This window comes from Patella vulgata, chromosome 1 (genome assembly GCF_932274485.2).
Source record: "Patella vulgata chromosome 1, xgPatVulg1.2, whole genome shotgun sequence".
Classification (NCBI taxonomy): Eukaryota; Metazoa; Mollusca; class Gastropoda; family Patellidae; genus Patella; species Patella vulgata.
Genome location: NC_065879.2, coordinates 2,916,709 through 2,933,751, shown reverse-complemented (window position 1 = coordinate 2,933,751; position 17,043 = coordinate 2,916,709). Strand labels below are relative to the sequence as shown.

Below are 17,043 nucleotides of genomic sequence, written 5' to 3'. Positions count from 1 at the left end.
TAGGTAATGGCAGGGCCAAAAATTTAAGAAGTGAAAATGGTATGAAATGGGGTTTAACGTCCTACTGTTCTGCTTCGACTGTGCTAGTGAAGACGGGCATACGCCATACAGTGTGTTATGAGGGAAATTTTGCTTGACAGCGGTGCTACGACCTACTCTTATATCGAATTCCAACTGTCAAGGGATCTTTTACGTGCATGCCAATGTATACACGGGACCTCTCATGCCCTCCGCCCTGCACCACTGACAAGGGGAAACCACGCAGGAAAAACAAATTTAATTAAATATTTAAGGCACACAATTTAACCAGATCGTTTATATTTAAAAGGTAAAATTTGTACTATATTAGGGGGGGGGGGGCGAATGGTGAGCACGTGTGCGCTGTGCTGTATCATACGGTCTGTCATTGAGTCAACTGGCGGGGTTTCGATTCCCTGGTTGTACGTGACAAGGAGTAAGGTCGCCTGTCCAACCTCGTGGGTTTTCTCTGCGTCCTCCGGTTTTCTCCCACTGCTAAAGACCCCTACGCGCAAGCGAATTATTGAAATAAAATTGAACCATGTGTTAGTCCCGAAATGACCTAGTTTGTGTCGAGTGGACGTTAAACCCCATTTCCCTCTCTCTCTCTCTCTAGTCGATATTATGTAATTAAGCAAATCTGAATATGAAACGTCCACGTACATGGTCCAGGCCTCGGCTGCCATAAAACCCTATAAAATTTATTCATGATTCATCATTATATTAATTATTATTCCCGACTTTCAGGACCTCTAAAGTTTGAGAGTTCGACACCACCCCGGTATCTTAACCTGAGATTAAACCAATCATCGTTCAGTTATCAAATTGGTATCAGCGACACTTCAACATGGCTGAACAGTGCACCGATTGTGTTCAATGCTTTTGGTAAAACCTTCTCTACTGGTGATGGAACATTGAAGAACGTGGGTGTTCGGCTTGATAATGACATAGATCGACTAGGGTCATACACGAGTACAGAATGGTTGTTTAGCATCGAGCTTAATACAATCGTCTCCGCTACTTTTAAACAGTACACATCACAAAATTTTGTTATCTTTAAGCAGGTAACTGTCATGTTTTATTCTTTGCCTTAAAAATTCAGAATTTCGACTTAAATTACTATATATAGCCATGATTTAACATGTAATTGCTGTGATGTACAAAGAATAAATAAAAAGGACAAATATTGGAAAATTTAACCAATCCAATTAAAATTGTATCTTATTTTCGTGTTTCGTCATCTATATTTCTATACTACTAGTTCAAAATTCTTTGAAATTGGTATGACAACAAATGTATGCCCTGCTCATCAATGTATGCGATATTGAGTGTAAGCCCTACTCATCATTGTATGCTCTACTCATCAATGTATGCCCTACATATCAATGTATGCTCTACTCAATGTCTACCCTACTCATCAATGTATGCTCTACATATCAATGTATGCTCTACTCAATGTCTACCCTACTCATCAATGTATGCTCTACATATCAATGTATGCCCTACATATCAATGTATGCCCTACTCAATGTCTACCCTACTCCATGTCTTCCCTACTCATCAATGTATGCTCTACATATCAGTGTATGTTCTACTCATCATTGTATGCCCTACTCATCAATCTTTGCCCTACTCCAGGAAAACCGTGGTTTCGAATCCCCGGTTGTATGTGACAAGGAGTAGGGTCGCCTGTCCAACTTCGTGGGTTTTCCCCGGGTCCTCCGGTTTCCTCCCACTGCTAAAGACCCCTACGCGCAAGCGAATTACTGAAATCAAATTGAACCATACGTTAGTCCCAAAATGACCTAGTTTGTGTCGAGTGGACGTTAAACCCCATCTCTCTCTCTCTCTCTCTCTCTCTCTCTGTATAACATGTATCGTTTGATTAATATATGGCTTGGCATGATGTAAATATATGTGTGACGACACAGGAAAACCCTTCACAGGGGATCATAATAATCTGTAAATTGAAAAAAAAATCGGATGAGAACCTTTGGAGATATTTAACATTTTGTTGAAGAAAATGACACATTCTGTAGAAAAGTAAAAAATGGAGGAAATGCAGTTTAAACATAAATAGTTATGTTTCACAGTTTTTGAGCAGTTCTAATTTGTACACATTGTCAAACTATGTACTATTTATAATAAAAATACAAAAATTAACATTTATTCTGACAAATATTCACAATATGCTGCTAAATGAGTTTGAAGCTCTGTGGAAAACAGATTAGCTGATGGTCATAGATGTATGTTTCTTTCTTTCTATTAATTTTTATTTATTTTAGACATTTTATAATGATACTACGGGATGTTCAGTTCATGACCCCGGTTCTGTCATATCTCATTTCCCGGCATTCCAAGTCGCTGTCTCAACTGCAGAACCACTCGGCTATTTTTCCTATGGAGGTGGACAGTTTGCATCGGATTACAGACTGGGCACGTAAGTATCCGGTATCCAATCATTTGTTTAAGAGTGAGAGAGAGAGAGAGAGAGAGAGGGAGAGAGAGGGGGGGGGGGTAACGTCCACTCGACACAAATTAGGTAATTTCTTGACTAATACATGGTTCAATTATATTTCAATAATTCGCTAACGCGTAGGGGTCTTTAGTAGTGGGAGGAAACAGGAGGACCTAGAATAAACCCCCGAGGCTGGACAAGCGATCCTACTCCTTGTCACGTACAAACGGGGATTCGAAACCACGCCACTTGACTCAATGACAGACCTAGTAATCAAACGCACACGCGTTAACCATTTGGCCACCCAACCCCCTTTCATCTGTTTAGAAAGCAAACAATTTGACAGATGATATTTTCTTTCTTCAACAACTGTTTGATCATGGTAGGATTAAACATGGTGTGTATGAAACCATAAGTAAAAACCTAGTAAACAGAGGGTGTATGAAACCATAAGTAAAAACCTAGTAAACAGAGGGTGTATGAAACCATAGGCCTAGTAAATAGTATATGGAATTAGTTGATCAGTAAAATGACTTACTGAGGCCTACTCTTATATCGAATTTCAACTGTCAACAGTTATTTAGCTTGCACGCCAATGTGTACACGGGACCTCGATTTTTCGGCTCATCCGAAGGACTATGTGTACGTATTCCACCAGTCTGATTAAAACACAGATTCTATTTTGTTTCGTTTTTTATAGTCCAAAAATTCGTTTTACTTGTCTTCACTACACTAGGATCTGGAAGAGTTGTGATATTCCCGGCGTTCTGGTTGAAGTGAGGGATAAGCCAACGAAACGGTCTGTTACGGCGACTTCTTGGCGTGTCATGTACGGAACTGTTGTTAAACCACTAGAAACGTCAACGCTGATTGATTAATCAATGTCTGACGTCATAGGGTTAAAAGCCGCTCGTACGACACCTGACACGATCTTATAGTACAACCGGTCAGATCTTCATGTAGTGTAGGCCATCGAAAGTATAAAAAACATACGAAACGAAACGAAATATAGGTCTGTATATTTTATCAGATTGTATTTCCACACGTTGCGTGTATTTTATATATTTTTTTTTTTATTGATTATTGTCTTTTTTCACATTTTTGTTTTTCAGATTCCAACCCGGAAAACTAAATATTGTGTCCGGATTAGCCAGTGGACCATTTGCATTGTTAGATAAAACCGGAAATGCTGTAATTATCTCCCCTTTCAGTGAGTTCATGTCGTCATCGCTACATTATAGTGGCAGTGAAAACTCCATAAGTTGGGGTCTGCTGGGAGAGGTCGATACAGTTCCCGCCCTATTTTCAACTGAGTATATTGTATTCTTTGGTTCTATGGGTATAAATCAGGTAAGTTTATTACCTGTAATAAAAAAAAAACTTGTACATTTTAGTTCAGACTTAAAAATGAATATTATGTTTTCAAATCTATTTCAACTGGCTTTTCATAAAATTACGAAAAGCTTTATTATATTTACTCAATATATTATTTAAGTCATATGAAAGAATTAAATGATTTTTATTTTAGTTGTTTGTTTGGAGTAAACGTAATATTTTTTGTCCATTTGAATCTCTCTATAGGCGTATGCTGATTGGGGAGGATTAATGAGAGAATTTTATGGTAAAACAAGTGCCTATCGAGACAGTGATTTTACCATCAATTATCTTGGGTATTATACAGACAATGGTAAGAAATAATACTACTGTCTGAAGCATTGTAAATTTTAAACGGATTTCTTCGATTATGAACAAACTATTTAATTTTGGTTATTATAAACTAACCTGCTATTATAATAACCAAAATTAAGTAGTTTGTTCACAATCGAAGAAATCCGTTTAAAATTTACAATGCTTCAGACAGTTGTTCAACGAACAATAATGCTAGTTATATGATTAATTTGTTGTTCGCACACATCAAAATACTGTTACTGATGACGTTTTACACATTCGCGCCATATAAAAATTTAAAGCATAACTTACACAAAAACAAATATACGAACAAGACATAATTACGCAGAAATCACAAACAAACGTACAATTCAAATAAAGTGAATGGATCCGGGGATAGCCGTAAGCGTCCACTGCGCTGTACAGTCCCGGCCTGTAGTGACACAGACTTCACTCAAATTTGAAAACAATCAGGAATAAAACCCAGAGAAACTCAGCGACCTTGACAAAACTTGAGCTGTCCTTAACAAATAGATTTAGCCTGCCAAAACAGTGTTCTCATAGAGAATAGTTTCCGGTATAATACTAGTGTGCTGACTTCTTCTAAACATCCTATCATTATGAAATGTACTAAATAATATGGGCAACTCAAACAAATATAATACTTGTACGTTTGTATATAGGAGCGTATTACTACTACCGAACAGAAAATACGACTATGAATTATGAACAGACATTGATTGATGTACAGAAATATGGTAAAATACAGGGAATACCGTATAGGTTGGTAATGCTTATATTTTTTTTAACTTTACACTTATTTGGTATTTCATATTTATGGGCGTTGAATTTAATTGGCTTATGGGCGTTGAATTTAATTGGATTATTTGTTATTTCATATTAATGGGCGTTGAATTTGATTGGCTAGTTTGTTAATAACAAGCAGCAAGGGTTCATATGAGTACAAATCCTTAAACTTGTTATTTGGTACGTTAATTAAAGATACATTATAGGAGATTAGATAAAGAGTTGGCAGTTCTCACTATAATAGTTAAAATCTAGATGATGTAAAGGGAATATGCTGAAAATTTCAGTCAAATTGATTCACTCTGAGCCGAGAAAACTTTTTTTTAAAATCTTTTTAGCCTCGATTTTCATTGTCACCTCTGTCACGATAAGTCTCGATTATCGATTTCTGCGTTTAATCATCAACGGGCGTTGAACAGCAGATGGAATTCAAATCCATTGAAAATCGGACATATAAGATGGCATCGAGAGTTAATTATGGTCTTGTTTTGTTACTAAATGTCTAATTAATAGTTTATATAACACTTCAGACCTAAAGAAAGACCTGCAATAGGCAGATTTAGCTCTTGAATAACGTTTGTTTAAATACAGTGTAACTGCCTATCAGACTTACACCTAGAAGACTTTCGTTATATTTGGTTACGCTTCTTTCATTGGATGTATCGTTCCAGTAGAACCCGTTTTGCTCAAAGAAAACCTTTTTCCATTCGTCTTTACCGGATGAATCCTCCTGGCTTAAACCAAGGAATGTCAGACGGTGGCTCGCTAGCCTGTAGGTCGCGGGTTCACTCCCGGTGGGTTCCCCTTGTCAGTGGCGCAGGCCTGACATGCCATCTGTCTAGTCTTTGGGATGGGACGAAAAACCGTGTCCCGTGTACACATTGGCGTGCACTTGAAAGATCCCTTGGCAGTTGGAATTCGATAAGAGTAGGCTGTGACGCCGCTGTCCGGGCAAAATGTCCTCATAGTACACTGTATAACGTTTGCCCGCTTTCATTAGCCCAGTCGGAGACGAACAGTAGGAGATTAAACTCCATTTCATTTCCGAGGAATGTCTCGACTAATCCAGATAACTGCTTATATAGTAACTCCTTGTCAGCTTCACTCCTTGCCAGATTAATCACGCATACATAATTTACAGGTATGCTCAACTAGATTCATGGTTTTACCCTAAAGACAATACTACCAAAGCTGTTATAACATGGGTTGCATTACCAGAAGTATTCCCACACGGACTAGAGTGAGTTTTATATGTATATCAAACCCTATTATTAGTGCAATATATCAACTCTATCTATTTCCCGGGGCTGTACGTCACAGAGGGGGGGGGGGGTTGGATGGCTGAATGGTTAGCGTGCGCGCGCTGTATCATAAAGTCTGTCATTGAGTCAACTGGCGTGGTTTCGAATCCCCGGTTGTGCGTGACAAGGAGTAGGGTCGCCTGTCCATCCTCGTGGGTTTTCTCTGGGTCCTCCGGTTTCCTCCCACTGCTAAAGACCCCTACGCGCAAGCGAATTATTGAAATAAAATTAAAACCATATGTTAGTCCCGAAATGACCTAGTTTGTGTCGAGTGGACGTTACACCCCCCCTCTCTCTCTCTCTCAAACTCTATAAGCAATTGAGGAGTTTTAGAATTTAACACCTTTTGTTAAACGTCTTCACTACAATTACATTAAATTATAATATATCTGATTTTACGTAGCTAGATTTTAGTTTCAAAGATTGTACCTGACAATGTATTTTTTTCTCTTTCTCAGAGGTTTGAACCAGAAGACTCAATGGCCATTAGTTGCTCATAATAGATACTGGTAAGTTCATTTTGTTTAATAAAAACGTAACAAACCTTAACATTCAATCATTTTATAAGCTAATGCCTAGAATACCTTTTTTATATTTAACAAAGCCATTAAAGAGTTTTTTGTGTGTATATTTAAGGTCAAATTTAACAACATATGCAAAGCAAAATGGAGGAGATTACGACTTCATTATACAGTCTCCTTTAGCCATACCAACTGAGGAGGTGACTTTTTTTTATTATTATCAATATCTTCATTATCACCAGTATCTTCATTAGGACCAAGTATCATCACCAGCGTTTTAAACATTACCAGTAGTATGTTCATCATCACCAACATCTTCATCCCCAATACCAGTATTCTTCATTATCACCAACATCTTCATCCCCAATACCAGTATCTCGTCATCACCAAAATCTTCATCACCAATACCAGTATCCTTATCATGACCAACATCTTCATCACCAATACCAGTACCCTCGTCATCACCTGCATCTTTTCTAACAACAGTGTCTAAAACGTCACCATCATCTTTATCATCAGTATCTCCATCTGTAACTTCACCACCACTTCATCTTCATCATTAAGTTTTTATCTTCATCTTCTGCACCGTCTTCATTAGCCCAGTTTAGGAGCAGAACAGTAGGACGTTAAACCCCATTTCATTTCATTTCATTTCATCTTCTGCATCACCACCGTCATTATCACGAATATCGTTATCTAAACCGGCGTGGCCATCAGTCACATTTTTAATACCAATTATCCGGTTACTAGGTTTGGTCATATTTTTGATGCCATTATCATACTTTGATCATATTTCCTTTTCTTTTTTTTATAGCGATTTTGGGATGATCTGTTCAGATATTCTAGAACATGGGGATTGGCAGTATATGAACAGGTAAACAATTTTCACTTTTATACGCCCATATTTCAGTGTATTAGGCTGTTGACCTGTTGTTCCGACGGTTATCGCCAAACAGTCCGCAGAATAATATTGATAGGGTAGATATTTCTGGTACGTAAACAAGTTTTATCAAACCTTTGGAGAGTAAGTGAAATGCTAAAGTCTGTAGCTGATCAACCCGTAACCATAAAGGCGCTGTGGCGGCTCGGGTGTTCTTTTCCAAATTTGGTAAGAAGCATTGGGGTTTTGAGAGGACGAACCATAACGATATTCAGCATTCTACAACCTTCCGTCCCATGCGCGCTCCCTTTGGCGAAATACCATGAGAACGCCATAGAGGTTACACCTTTTAACATATTGTTTTTTGGGAATTGGATGTGACGCATTGGGGGCATGAATGGATGAACCCTATTCAGCGACCCGCACCCTTCTGTTTCAGAGTTTCCCCCAACATTGTCATAGTCTTAACGGATTCTTTTGCAAGGTTGGTCAACATCCAAGTTTTTCTTTGGATAAGCAAATTTCATTTCAGAAGTGGTTATTACCGTATATATTCTTTAAGTGGCATTTGGCGATCGGGGAACACATTAACAGGCTTGATAACGATAAGAGGATACTTGTCGAAACGTCGTGCTTTTAGAATAAACTAGTGATTGTATCCCATAAAAACTGTGTTCTGTTATTACCGTATATGTATTTTTTTTCTCTTTTCGACATTCATTTGTTATTTTGGTATTTTTAAGGATTGGTTGGGTAGAGAATTTGATACGTTGAACGCCACCTTGACAAGTGCTCGTTTGGGTAACAATTGGCTTCTACAGATGGGGCGAGCTGCCCAGAATAATGGACTGACAATACAGTACTGCATGGCTGAATCTCGCGACGTTTTGACATCACTACAAATACCAGTCGTAACCCAGGTATGTTATCCTATGTTCTTTCTACATCGGGGTGGGGGGGGGGCGAATGGTTAGCGTGTGCGCGGTATCATAAGGTCTGTTATTCCGTTAACTGTCATTGTTTCCATTCTCCGGTTGTACGTGTCAAGGAGTAGGATCGCCTGTTCAACCTCGTGGGTTTTCTCCAGGCCCCCCGGTTTCCTCCCACTGCTAAAGACCCCAATGCGCATGCGAATTATTGAAATAAAGTTGAACCATATGTTAATCCCAAAATGACATAGTTTGTGTCGAGTGGACGTCAAACCCCATTTCTCTCTCTCTCTCTCCCCCTCTCTCTCTCTCTTTTGACATCAACATTTTCTTTATACAAAATACCAATCGTCATTACAACTCTCTGTACTTTTTTTATAGCTTCACCCCATCCTGTGTTGTATCTCAAGTCGCTCAATATCTAAGTCTTCCATACCAACTTCCTCCTCAGCTAATTTAGAGATACCAGTCATTTCACATAATATATCATTGGTCTCTCATCTCCACCGTGAACCACCAGGTTGACTAGCTACAGTGATTCTCTACCGGTGTGCTCCAAGGTGTGCGGTTGGCAAGAGAAAAGTTGAGAACCACTGAGCTAGCACCATCACCACCAAATGATATCCAGGATATCAAATAAACTCAATTTAATTTAGTATCAGCAATAATCTAATTTCGTATTCCATTCCAGGGTACAGCATCATAATGCCTCGGAACCTAAGTTTCAAACATGCATAACTAGCCTATTACATTACATCATGTTAAAATCTTTTATATTCCTGGGATTTAGGATTTTATGCAATGTTGTTAAGAGCGTTTTAAACATTTAATTGATGTGAATATTAACAGGCCCGTGTCAGTGAAGATTATCATCCCGGTAATGATAACTGGAGACTGGGTGTCACATCTATATTTGCTGATAGTCTGGGTATCGCTCCCTTTAAAGATAACTTCTGGACCACCACATACCAACCAAAGAACAATTATAGTGAGTAATAGTCATTTAACATATACTACAGATAGACAAACTAGGAACCGTGAAAACCATCAGCGGGCCAAGAAACTGTCAATAGAGGGCCGTTCCAAAACTAGGGCACAATCCAACCCCACAATGAAAGTCAACAAAATATTGGCTATAACTCTGTCTGAGCACCCCGGTAGAACATATATCGTATTGCCTATATAGTTGTTCGTGGATCGTTATCTCGCCGGAAAGCAATTTTATCCGCCGTTCCAATTCTAGGGGTCATCCACAATTCAACCCCACAATGAATGTCTACAAAATACTGACTATAAGTCTGTAGGAGCACCCCGGTAGGTAATAGATCGTATTGCCTGTATAGTTGGCCGATCGTTATCTCGCCCGAAAGCAATTTTATCCACCCTTTGTTTTCAGATCTGAATGAACCAAACCCCGGATTAATAGCAGCGGTAGCTACTTTAAGTACAGGACCTGTTGGCCCTTCTGACAAAATAGGGTTTTCTGATGTTGAATTGATAATGAGGTAAGAGCACTAAGTATACCCCTATATATAAACCATCCATTATACCATATTTTTAAATTCGTGGTGGGTCTTCTCTTCTACTGGTGATAATGTGATTCTTTGTCTTCCACTGGTGATAATATGATTCTTTGTCTTCCACTGGTGATAATGTGATTCTTTGCCTTACTTCTTGCTAGAAAATTCTCTATGTATTTCTTTTACATCGAGGTATCAAAGTACTTTATTATATCGATTTATCAGGGGGTTTGGATGACCGAATGGTTAACGCGTTCGTGTTGTATCATAAGGTCTATCATTGAGTCAGTTGGCGTGGTTAGACCATTCGTATAAGTCATATGTACGGTTCGTCATGCTAATATTGTTAGAATATGTATATGTAATATTCTTAAAAAAATAGTCTAGCTTATAGGAATAGAAAGATGAATTATTGTTACTTTACCGAATTACACACTTTATGTTGGAAAATTTTACTATTCAACATGATTTTATATCTGTTTTAAATTCGGTATTCGACGTTTCACATGTTTCGTTTTCAGATCGTGTGATGCTGATGGTTTGATATTGAAACCAAATAAACCCGCCATGGCTATAGATGCTCGAATTCTAGAGGTATGATACATAGTAAATGAAATGAAATGGTGTTTAACAGGGTTAATCAAGACGGGCATACGCCATACAGTGTGCTATGAGGGAAATTTTGCCCGGACAACGGCACTACGGCCTACTCTTATATCGAATTCTAACTGTCAATGGATCTTTTAAGTGCACGCCAATGTGTACACGGGACCTCGCTTTTTCGTCCCATCCGAACGACATTACATAATAAAATTACAAGTGTACTGAAATAAAAACTTTTTTTTAACAATAGACCTAATGAAGACGGACATCCACCGTGCAGGGCTAAATCTATTTGTTAAGGCCAGCTCAATTTTTGTTAAGGTCGCCTAGATGTAAAAAAAGGTTAGGGCACGTGATTGTTGGCGAGATTGTGGGTTAGGGTTAGAGTAAGCATTAGGGCTAGGTCCAGGGTTAGGGTTAAGTTTGGGATTAGCGCTAGTCCTGTTTACATCTCGTGACCCATGACAAAAAATTGATCTGGCCTTATCATTTAGCAGTCAACCGCCATGCAGTGTGCTATGAGATAGAGAGAGAGAGAGAGAGAGAGAGAGAGAGAGAGAGAGAGAGAGAGAGTTTAACGTCCACTCGACAGAAACTAGGTCATTTCGGGACTAACACATGACTCAATGGCAGACCTTATGATACAGAGCGCTTGTGCTAACGATTCTGCCACCCAGCCACCTCGAAGGGGAAGAGATAATAGCCTTTTAATTATATTATTATGACGATCCATGTTCTTTGTGTTTTTTACAGTTAGCGTTTCAGGATGGTATTGGACCAGAAGGAGAAGTTTGGTCAACACATACTATGATCAATGATTACTATTTCCGTATTGTTCTAGCAGCTGATATGAATTCGTCGTTTAGTCTGCTTCCGTCGCATATTGGGTCGTTGTCAGTGAGTAATTAGTCCCTTTTGTTTAATCCCATACAAAAGGCCTGGTTGGGGTGGGTCAAGTATCGTCCTGGTGCACATGAAATTCAATAAATTGTGCCGATCTCCATTTTCTGGAGCCCACGGTTTCGGGAGACGGTTATACGTAAAATTGTTCGCATAAAATCACACGGGTTATACTGTTAAAGCCATTACGAAACACATGCACATATGAAATATACCGGGCCGTGGGCTCGGACTAAGTATAGTTTGATCCGTTTAGACTACTGACATTTCAGCGGCACGCTTGGTTTGCAGGATGTAAATGGCGATTTAAGCCTTTAAATTCACCCCTTGCGATCATGTCACTGGAACGCATCAGTTTTCATGACATTAATCAATTTTCATGAAATTTGTCGATAAAAATGAAATTTCGATGTACTGTATGTACATTATGTTTTTGATTTGTTCGTGATGCAAAGGTATGCTCAATTGGTGATAATTCCTTTAATTTTTGAGATACTACGGTTTTGTTATGATTGGTCTTTCGTTTCACTGTTTCATTCGCCAATATACCCACAAGAAATCTGTTGACTAAATTTATGTTCCTAAATTATTGTCTGAAGGTTTCTTTGTCCATGACATTGGATACAATGCTGTAATTGAAGTCTAAAATTATATTAATATTTACTTTTGAATCTGCTACGAACCTAAAAAGTGAAATTCCGACCTTTTAAAATTTTAATAATGTAGAATTTAAAAAAAACCCCACACATCTTAATATTCCAGACGTTCATCATGAAAAATTCTCATACTACTGTTGATGCTATTGTTCCTCTTCCATTTACGGAAGACCAGCCACTTAATCTTACCACTGCCTGTACTAAATCCAACTTCTGTTTATATCACACCAGCATGCAGTTCTCATTGTCGTAAGTAAAATCTAGGTCGCCTTCCACAATACCACCCCACAATGTATGTCAACAAATAATAAAAATTAAATAAAACTCAGAGCCCCGGTTGAACATAGATCGTATTGTCTATATAGTTGTTCACCGATCGTTATCTTGTCAGAAAACAGTTTTATTCAAGTTGACATAAAGTTCTTGTATGTTCACTCATGACAAAATGGACTAAAATTATCGATATCCTAATATAGCCCAGTCGAAAATCAAAAAAACAGATCTACGTTAAGACCAAAGCAATGTTCTCGAGATATCATGCGGCGTGTTTGTGGAACCACAGCGATGAATTGGCAGATTCGTTTCCAATTTTGCATGCAAGCTAAATTGAATACTTTCAATATTACCGTGAAGTCAAATCACGGCAAATTGAAGATTATGTTTTTCCGAGTTCTAAGGCATGTTTTATAAAGTCGACTCAAAAGACAAATATTTTAAGCAGATCTCTCGTATTAAATCCTTCTTTCCTTTGCAGTGACAGAAACGTTATTATTTATGGAGAGTTCAGTAAATGGGTGCCAATGTCCAGAAACCGGGTAATATCTTTTACAGTAGGAACCAATGATATACAATTAGAATTACAGGGTGCTTATATGGAGATGGTTACATTTTTATTCTTTGAAGATATGAATCCCGTTTATGTGAAATGCCAGATTGGAAACAGTGGGCGTGCTACCATGAGTCTGGTAGATCGACAATGTCAGCAACTTTGAGTTGAAGTCTCGAACATTTTTCTGTTATAAAATAGAAATAAAATTTATTTTCCTATTTTAAACATTGATAACACCCCTCCTTTATAGTCATGTGAAATCCCACCGCCGAATACCGAACAACAAACTGGCTCGTTGTTGGCGAATACCGAATACCGAACAACAAACTAACTTCAATAAACACAATTTGAATAAAATACAGATCTATATTTCGTTTCGTTTTTTTTTTTAAACTTTCGATGGACTACACTACATGAAGATCTGACCGGTTGTAGCGATAGGTCGCGTCAGAGGTCATACGAGCGGCCTTTGACCCTATGACGTCAGACATTTGATTAACCAATCAGCATTGATTTTACTAGTGGATTTCCCACACGCCTAAAGTTCGCCGTAACAGACCGTTTCATTGGCTAATCTCTCATTTCACACCATTCAGAACACGTCAACGATTACAAACTCTTCTAGATCCCAGTGTAGTAAAGACAAGTAAAACAAAAATTTTGAACTATAATAACGAAACGAAATAGGATCTGTGTTTTAATCAGATTGCAATAAACACGTCATGCTTATATTAGAGAAGGAATATTAGTCAATTCTCTGATAAACATTCTGACATGGAAATACATTTAAACAGCGTGATATCATACATGGTGACACTATATTCTTTAAGAGTGCACTGTTCTCCCAAATGAAATGGTGGGGATCACGTGGCTAAGTGGGTAAGACGCTAGCTCGCTAGCCTGGAGGTCGGGTGTTCGATCCCTGCATTGGCCGAAAAAGTTCATCCAGATTTTCCGGCGTGGTTCTCCCTTGTCAGTGATGCAGGGCGGAGGGGCTGACAAGGAAAGCTGTCTAGTCGTTCGGATGGGACGAAAAACCGAGGTCCCGTGTACACATTGGCGTGCATGTAAAATATCCCTTGGCAGTTGGAATTCGATATAAGAGTAGGCGATAGTGCCGCTGCCCGGGCAAAATTTCCCTCAGAGCACACTGTATGGCGTATGTCCGTCTTCATTAGCCTAAATTTATATGCATAAATTAAAACAATTTAAATATCACAATCTTATAGTAAAATATACAAAGGCAATATATATAGAATCAGCTCCATTAAAATAGAAAAACACCTACATTGTTCCTCATCTTCAATAGAAGGCTTGATCTCGCTTTAAGTACGTGCACCTTATCAAGGCCTTCACGTAATACCCTGCATATTTCGGCACTAATTTCGATTGGGTACAAGCCCAGCTGGTGAGCCTATCAGATTCCTCGGTCATCGCGAATACCAAGTCTCGCGCTTTCAAGCTAACATGTCTACCTGTGATAATCGAGTTGCAAAGTTCAAGGTTCGTTCAATGTCAAGGTTTCTGTGGAGGTCGCGATGTCACAACTTCTGATTGGACGCTACTGTTCGCGTGTCTGTAGATAACGTAGCTATAAGTTCGGGAAATGTGAAGTAAACAAGCAACGTCAAGATGTTGTAAAACTCGCGTCAAGTTCGGGAAATGTGAAGTAAACAAGCAACGTCAAGATGTTGTAAAACTCGCAGTCGTTGCTTCAGGGACATGATTGTTCCTATGACAGCGTTCATTGCATACCCTGTTGGGTGTGCTCGATAATCACTGACGTATTAATTATTATATATCCAATCAACGCCAGGCCTTCCGGTCACCTTCCAATACAACCTTCCTGCTCACCACCCCACCAATCTTTAAACTTAAAAATAAAATTTAAAATAAAATTAAGATTAAAATAATTTTGCTATCATACCTGTTGTGAAATGAAGAAATAAACAACTACTGTAGCGGTCCAGTCGCAAAAACAAACAACTTTGAAGCAGCTAGATAATATATATATATATATATATATATATATATATATATAGATATATATCTATATATATATATATATATATATAGAGAGAGAGAGAGAGAGAGAGAGAGAGAGAGAGGATGGCGGGCAAGCAAGCAGGCAGGCAGGTTACTATTTTAGTTTTTTTAATGGTAATATGTTATCATATTAAGGTTCAACTTCCATGGTTTTATCCACATTCCTTGCGATTTAAAATTTTAGCAGAGGGAGAGAGAGAAATGGGGTTTAACTTCCACTCGACACAAACTAGGTCATTTTGGGACACATGAAGGTTTGAAAATACATTTTCCGCCAGGTTTTGGTGAATATTCATGATTTTGAGGCGGAAGGATACGATTGTTGAGAGATTAGTTAGGTTGAAATGTGTGTCCGAAACATGCATGTTTACTGTTCTTTATTTCCAGTTTGTGTATCTCAAAATTCTCATGATGAACCTCATACGTGCTTTTGAGCAAGTGGTTGACACATGTTGCTCCATCTGTGGTAGAAAGCGTTCTACCCAACGAAAATTTAGGAAAAAAGTTAGAGCCAGTCTAAGAGACGAGAATTAACATTAAATTCAATGGGGAAATCGTTGGTGATCTGTGGCCAGTTACCATTCAAATTGTAGTTTGTCTACTTAGAGCAATTCTCTTTCTGTCTGCTTTCTCCCCTTTTGCAAGCCTTTCTGTTGATTTTTTAATCTAGAATGGACGAAGAGGGTTTGAATTTACATTTTCGTAAATATTCATGATTTTGAGGCAGAAGAATAACAGAGTTATCAGGTGGGTTACATGTTATATGTTTTAGTATGCTTCTTCAAGTTTGTATATCTCAAAATTTTGACAGTCAACCTCATACAAATTTTAGTGCAAAGATATGACCATTTGTTCCTCTGTTTGTGGTGAAAAGCATTCAGCCCAACGAAAATTTGGGGAAAAGTTGGAGGTGGGCAAAGAGGCCAGAATTAAAATTTTCGAATCTATACCAAAATGTCAACAAAATCACGGCAAAAGGAAAAAGGAAAGACAAACTAGCAGGTGCGCGCTGTATCATAAGGTCTGTCATTGAGTGAACTGGAGTGGTTTCGTTTACCCAGTTGTACGTGACAAGGAGTGGGGTCGCTTGTCCAACCTCGTGGGTTTTCTCCGCCCCACCCCCCGGTTTCCTCCCACTGCCAAAAGACTCCTACGCGCAAGCGAATTATTGAAATAAAATTGAACCATGTGTTCGTCCCGAAATGACCTAGTTTGTATCGAGTGGACGTTAAACCCCATCCCTGGGAAGAGAGATTTATTGAAATAAAATTGAACCATTTGTTAGTCCTGAAATTAGCTAGTTTGTGTCGAGTGGAGGTTAACCCCCCCCCCCCCCCCTCCTTTAAAATAAAATGAAAATGAAATGAAAATGAAAATGAAATGAAAATGATTTAACGTCTTATTTTTATGTACATATGCAATGTAGTGTGCTTATGAGGTGAATTTTGCCCAGGCAGCGGCGCTATGACCTTCTCTTATTTCTAATTCCAGCTGTCAAAGGATCTTTTACGTGCACAACAACATGCACGCGGCGACTGGACCTCAATTAATCATATGAGACAAGAAACATATTCGTTTGCATACCTACCGAACACTCATTACGGATTGACGTCACAAGAACACACGAATCGATGACGTTTTCGTACCGATGCGAAAGGTCCCTATTAGTGAGGTTCCACTGGCAGTACCAAAGCCGTATATAGATAAAGTTGCGACAACTGTGAAGCCAGAAATTTCATATGACGTCATGAAAATATGACGTCAAGTGTACAAAGACGCCATCTTGGGTCCCAAGTATTTGTATCTACTCACTTTCTATTTTATGTCCTATCATACTGTTGTGTCGAAGTTGGCTGCCAATGACAGGGATGTAGATGGATATCTCATAGAATTCCGCGAAAAAGAGA

The 17,043-nt window shown here is 38.6% G+C and overlaps 1 protein-coding gene and 1 long non-coding RNA gene across 2 annotated transcripts; both read left to right on the top strand.

The window, feature by feature from the left end:
• The first annotated feature begins 4,065 nt into the window (after nucleotides 1-4,065).
• LOC130013777 (uncharacterized) lies at nucleotides 4,066-6,181 on the top strand. The gene is made up of 3 exons (XR_008788929.1): nucleotides 4,066-4,163; nucleotides 4,828-4,927; nucleotides 6,093-6,181. It is a non-coding gene; the product is annotated as an uncharacterized LOC130013777 (long non-coding RNA).
• Nucleotides 6,182-6,716: 535 nt separating this feature from the next.
• On the top strand, nucleotides 6,717-13,259 carry LOC126825587 (uncharacterized). Its single transcript, XM_050555251.2, has 10 exons — nucleotides 6,717-6,761; nucleotides 6,889-6,973; nucleotides 7,588-7,647; nucleotides 8,397-8,573; nucleotides 9,432-9,570; nucleotides 9,979-10,087; nucleotides 10,624-10,696; nucleotides 11,459-11,602; nucleotides 12,368-12,510; nucleotides 13,016-13,259. Exons 4-10 carry the CDS (start codon nucleotides 8,475-8,477, stop codon nucleotides 13,251-13,253), a joined length of 945 nt encoding a protein of 314 aa, XP_050411208.2. The 5' UTR covers nucleotides 6,717-6,761; nucleotides 6,889-6,973; nucleotides 7,588-7,647; nucleotides 8,397-8,474; the 3' UTR covers nucleotides 13,254-13,259.
• Nucleotides 13,260-17,043: the final 3,784 nt, after the last annotated feature.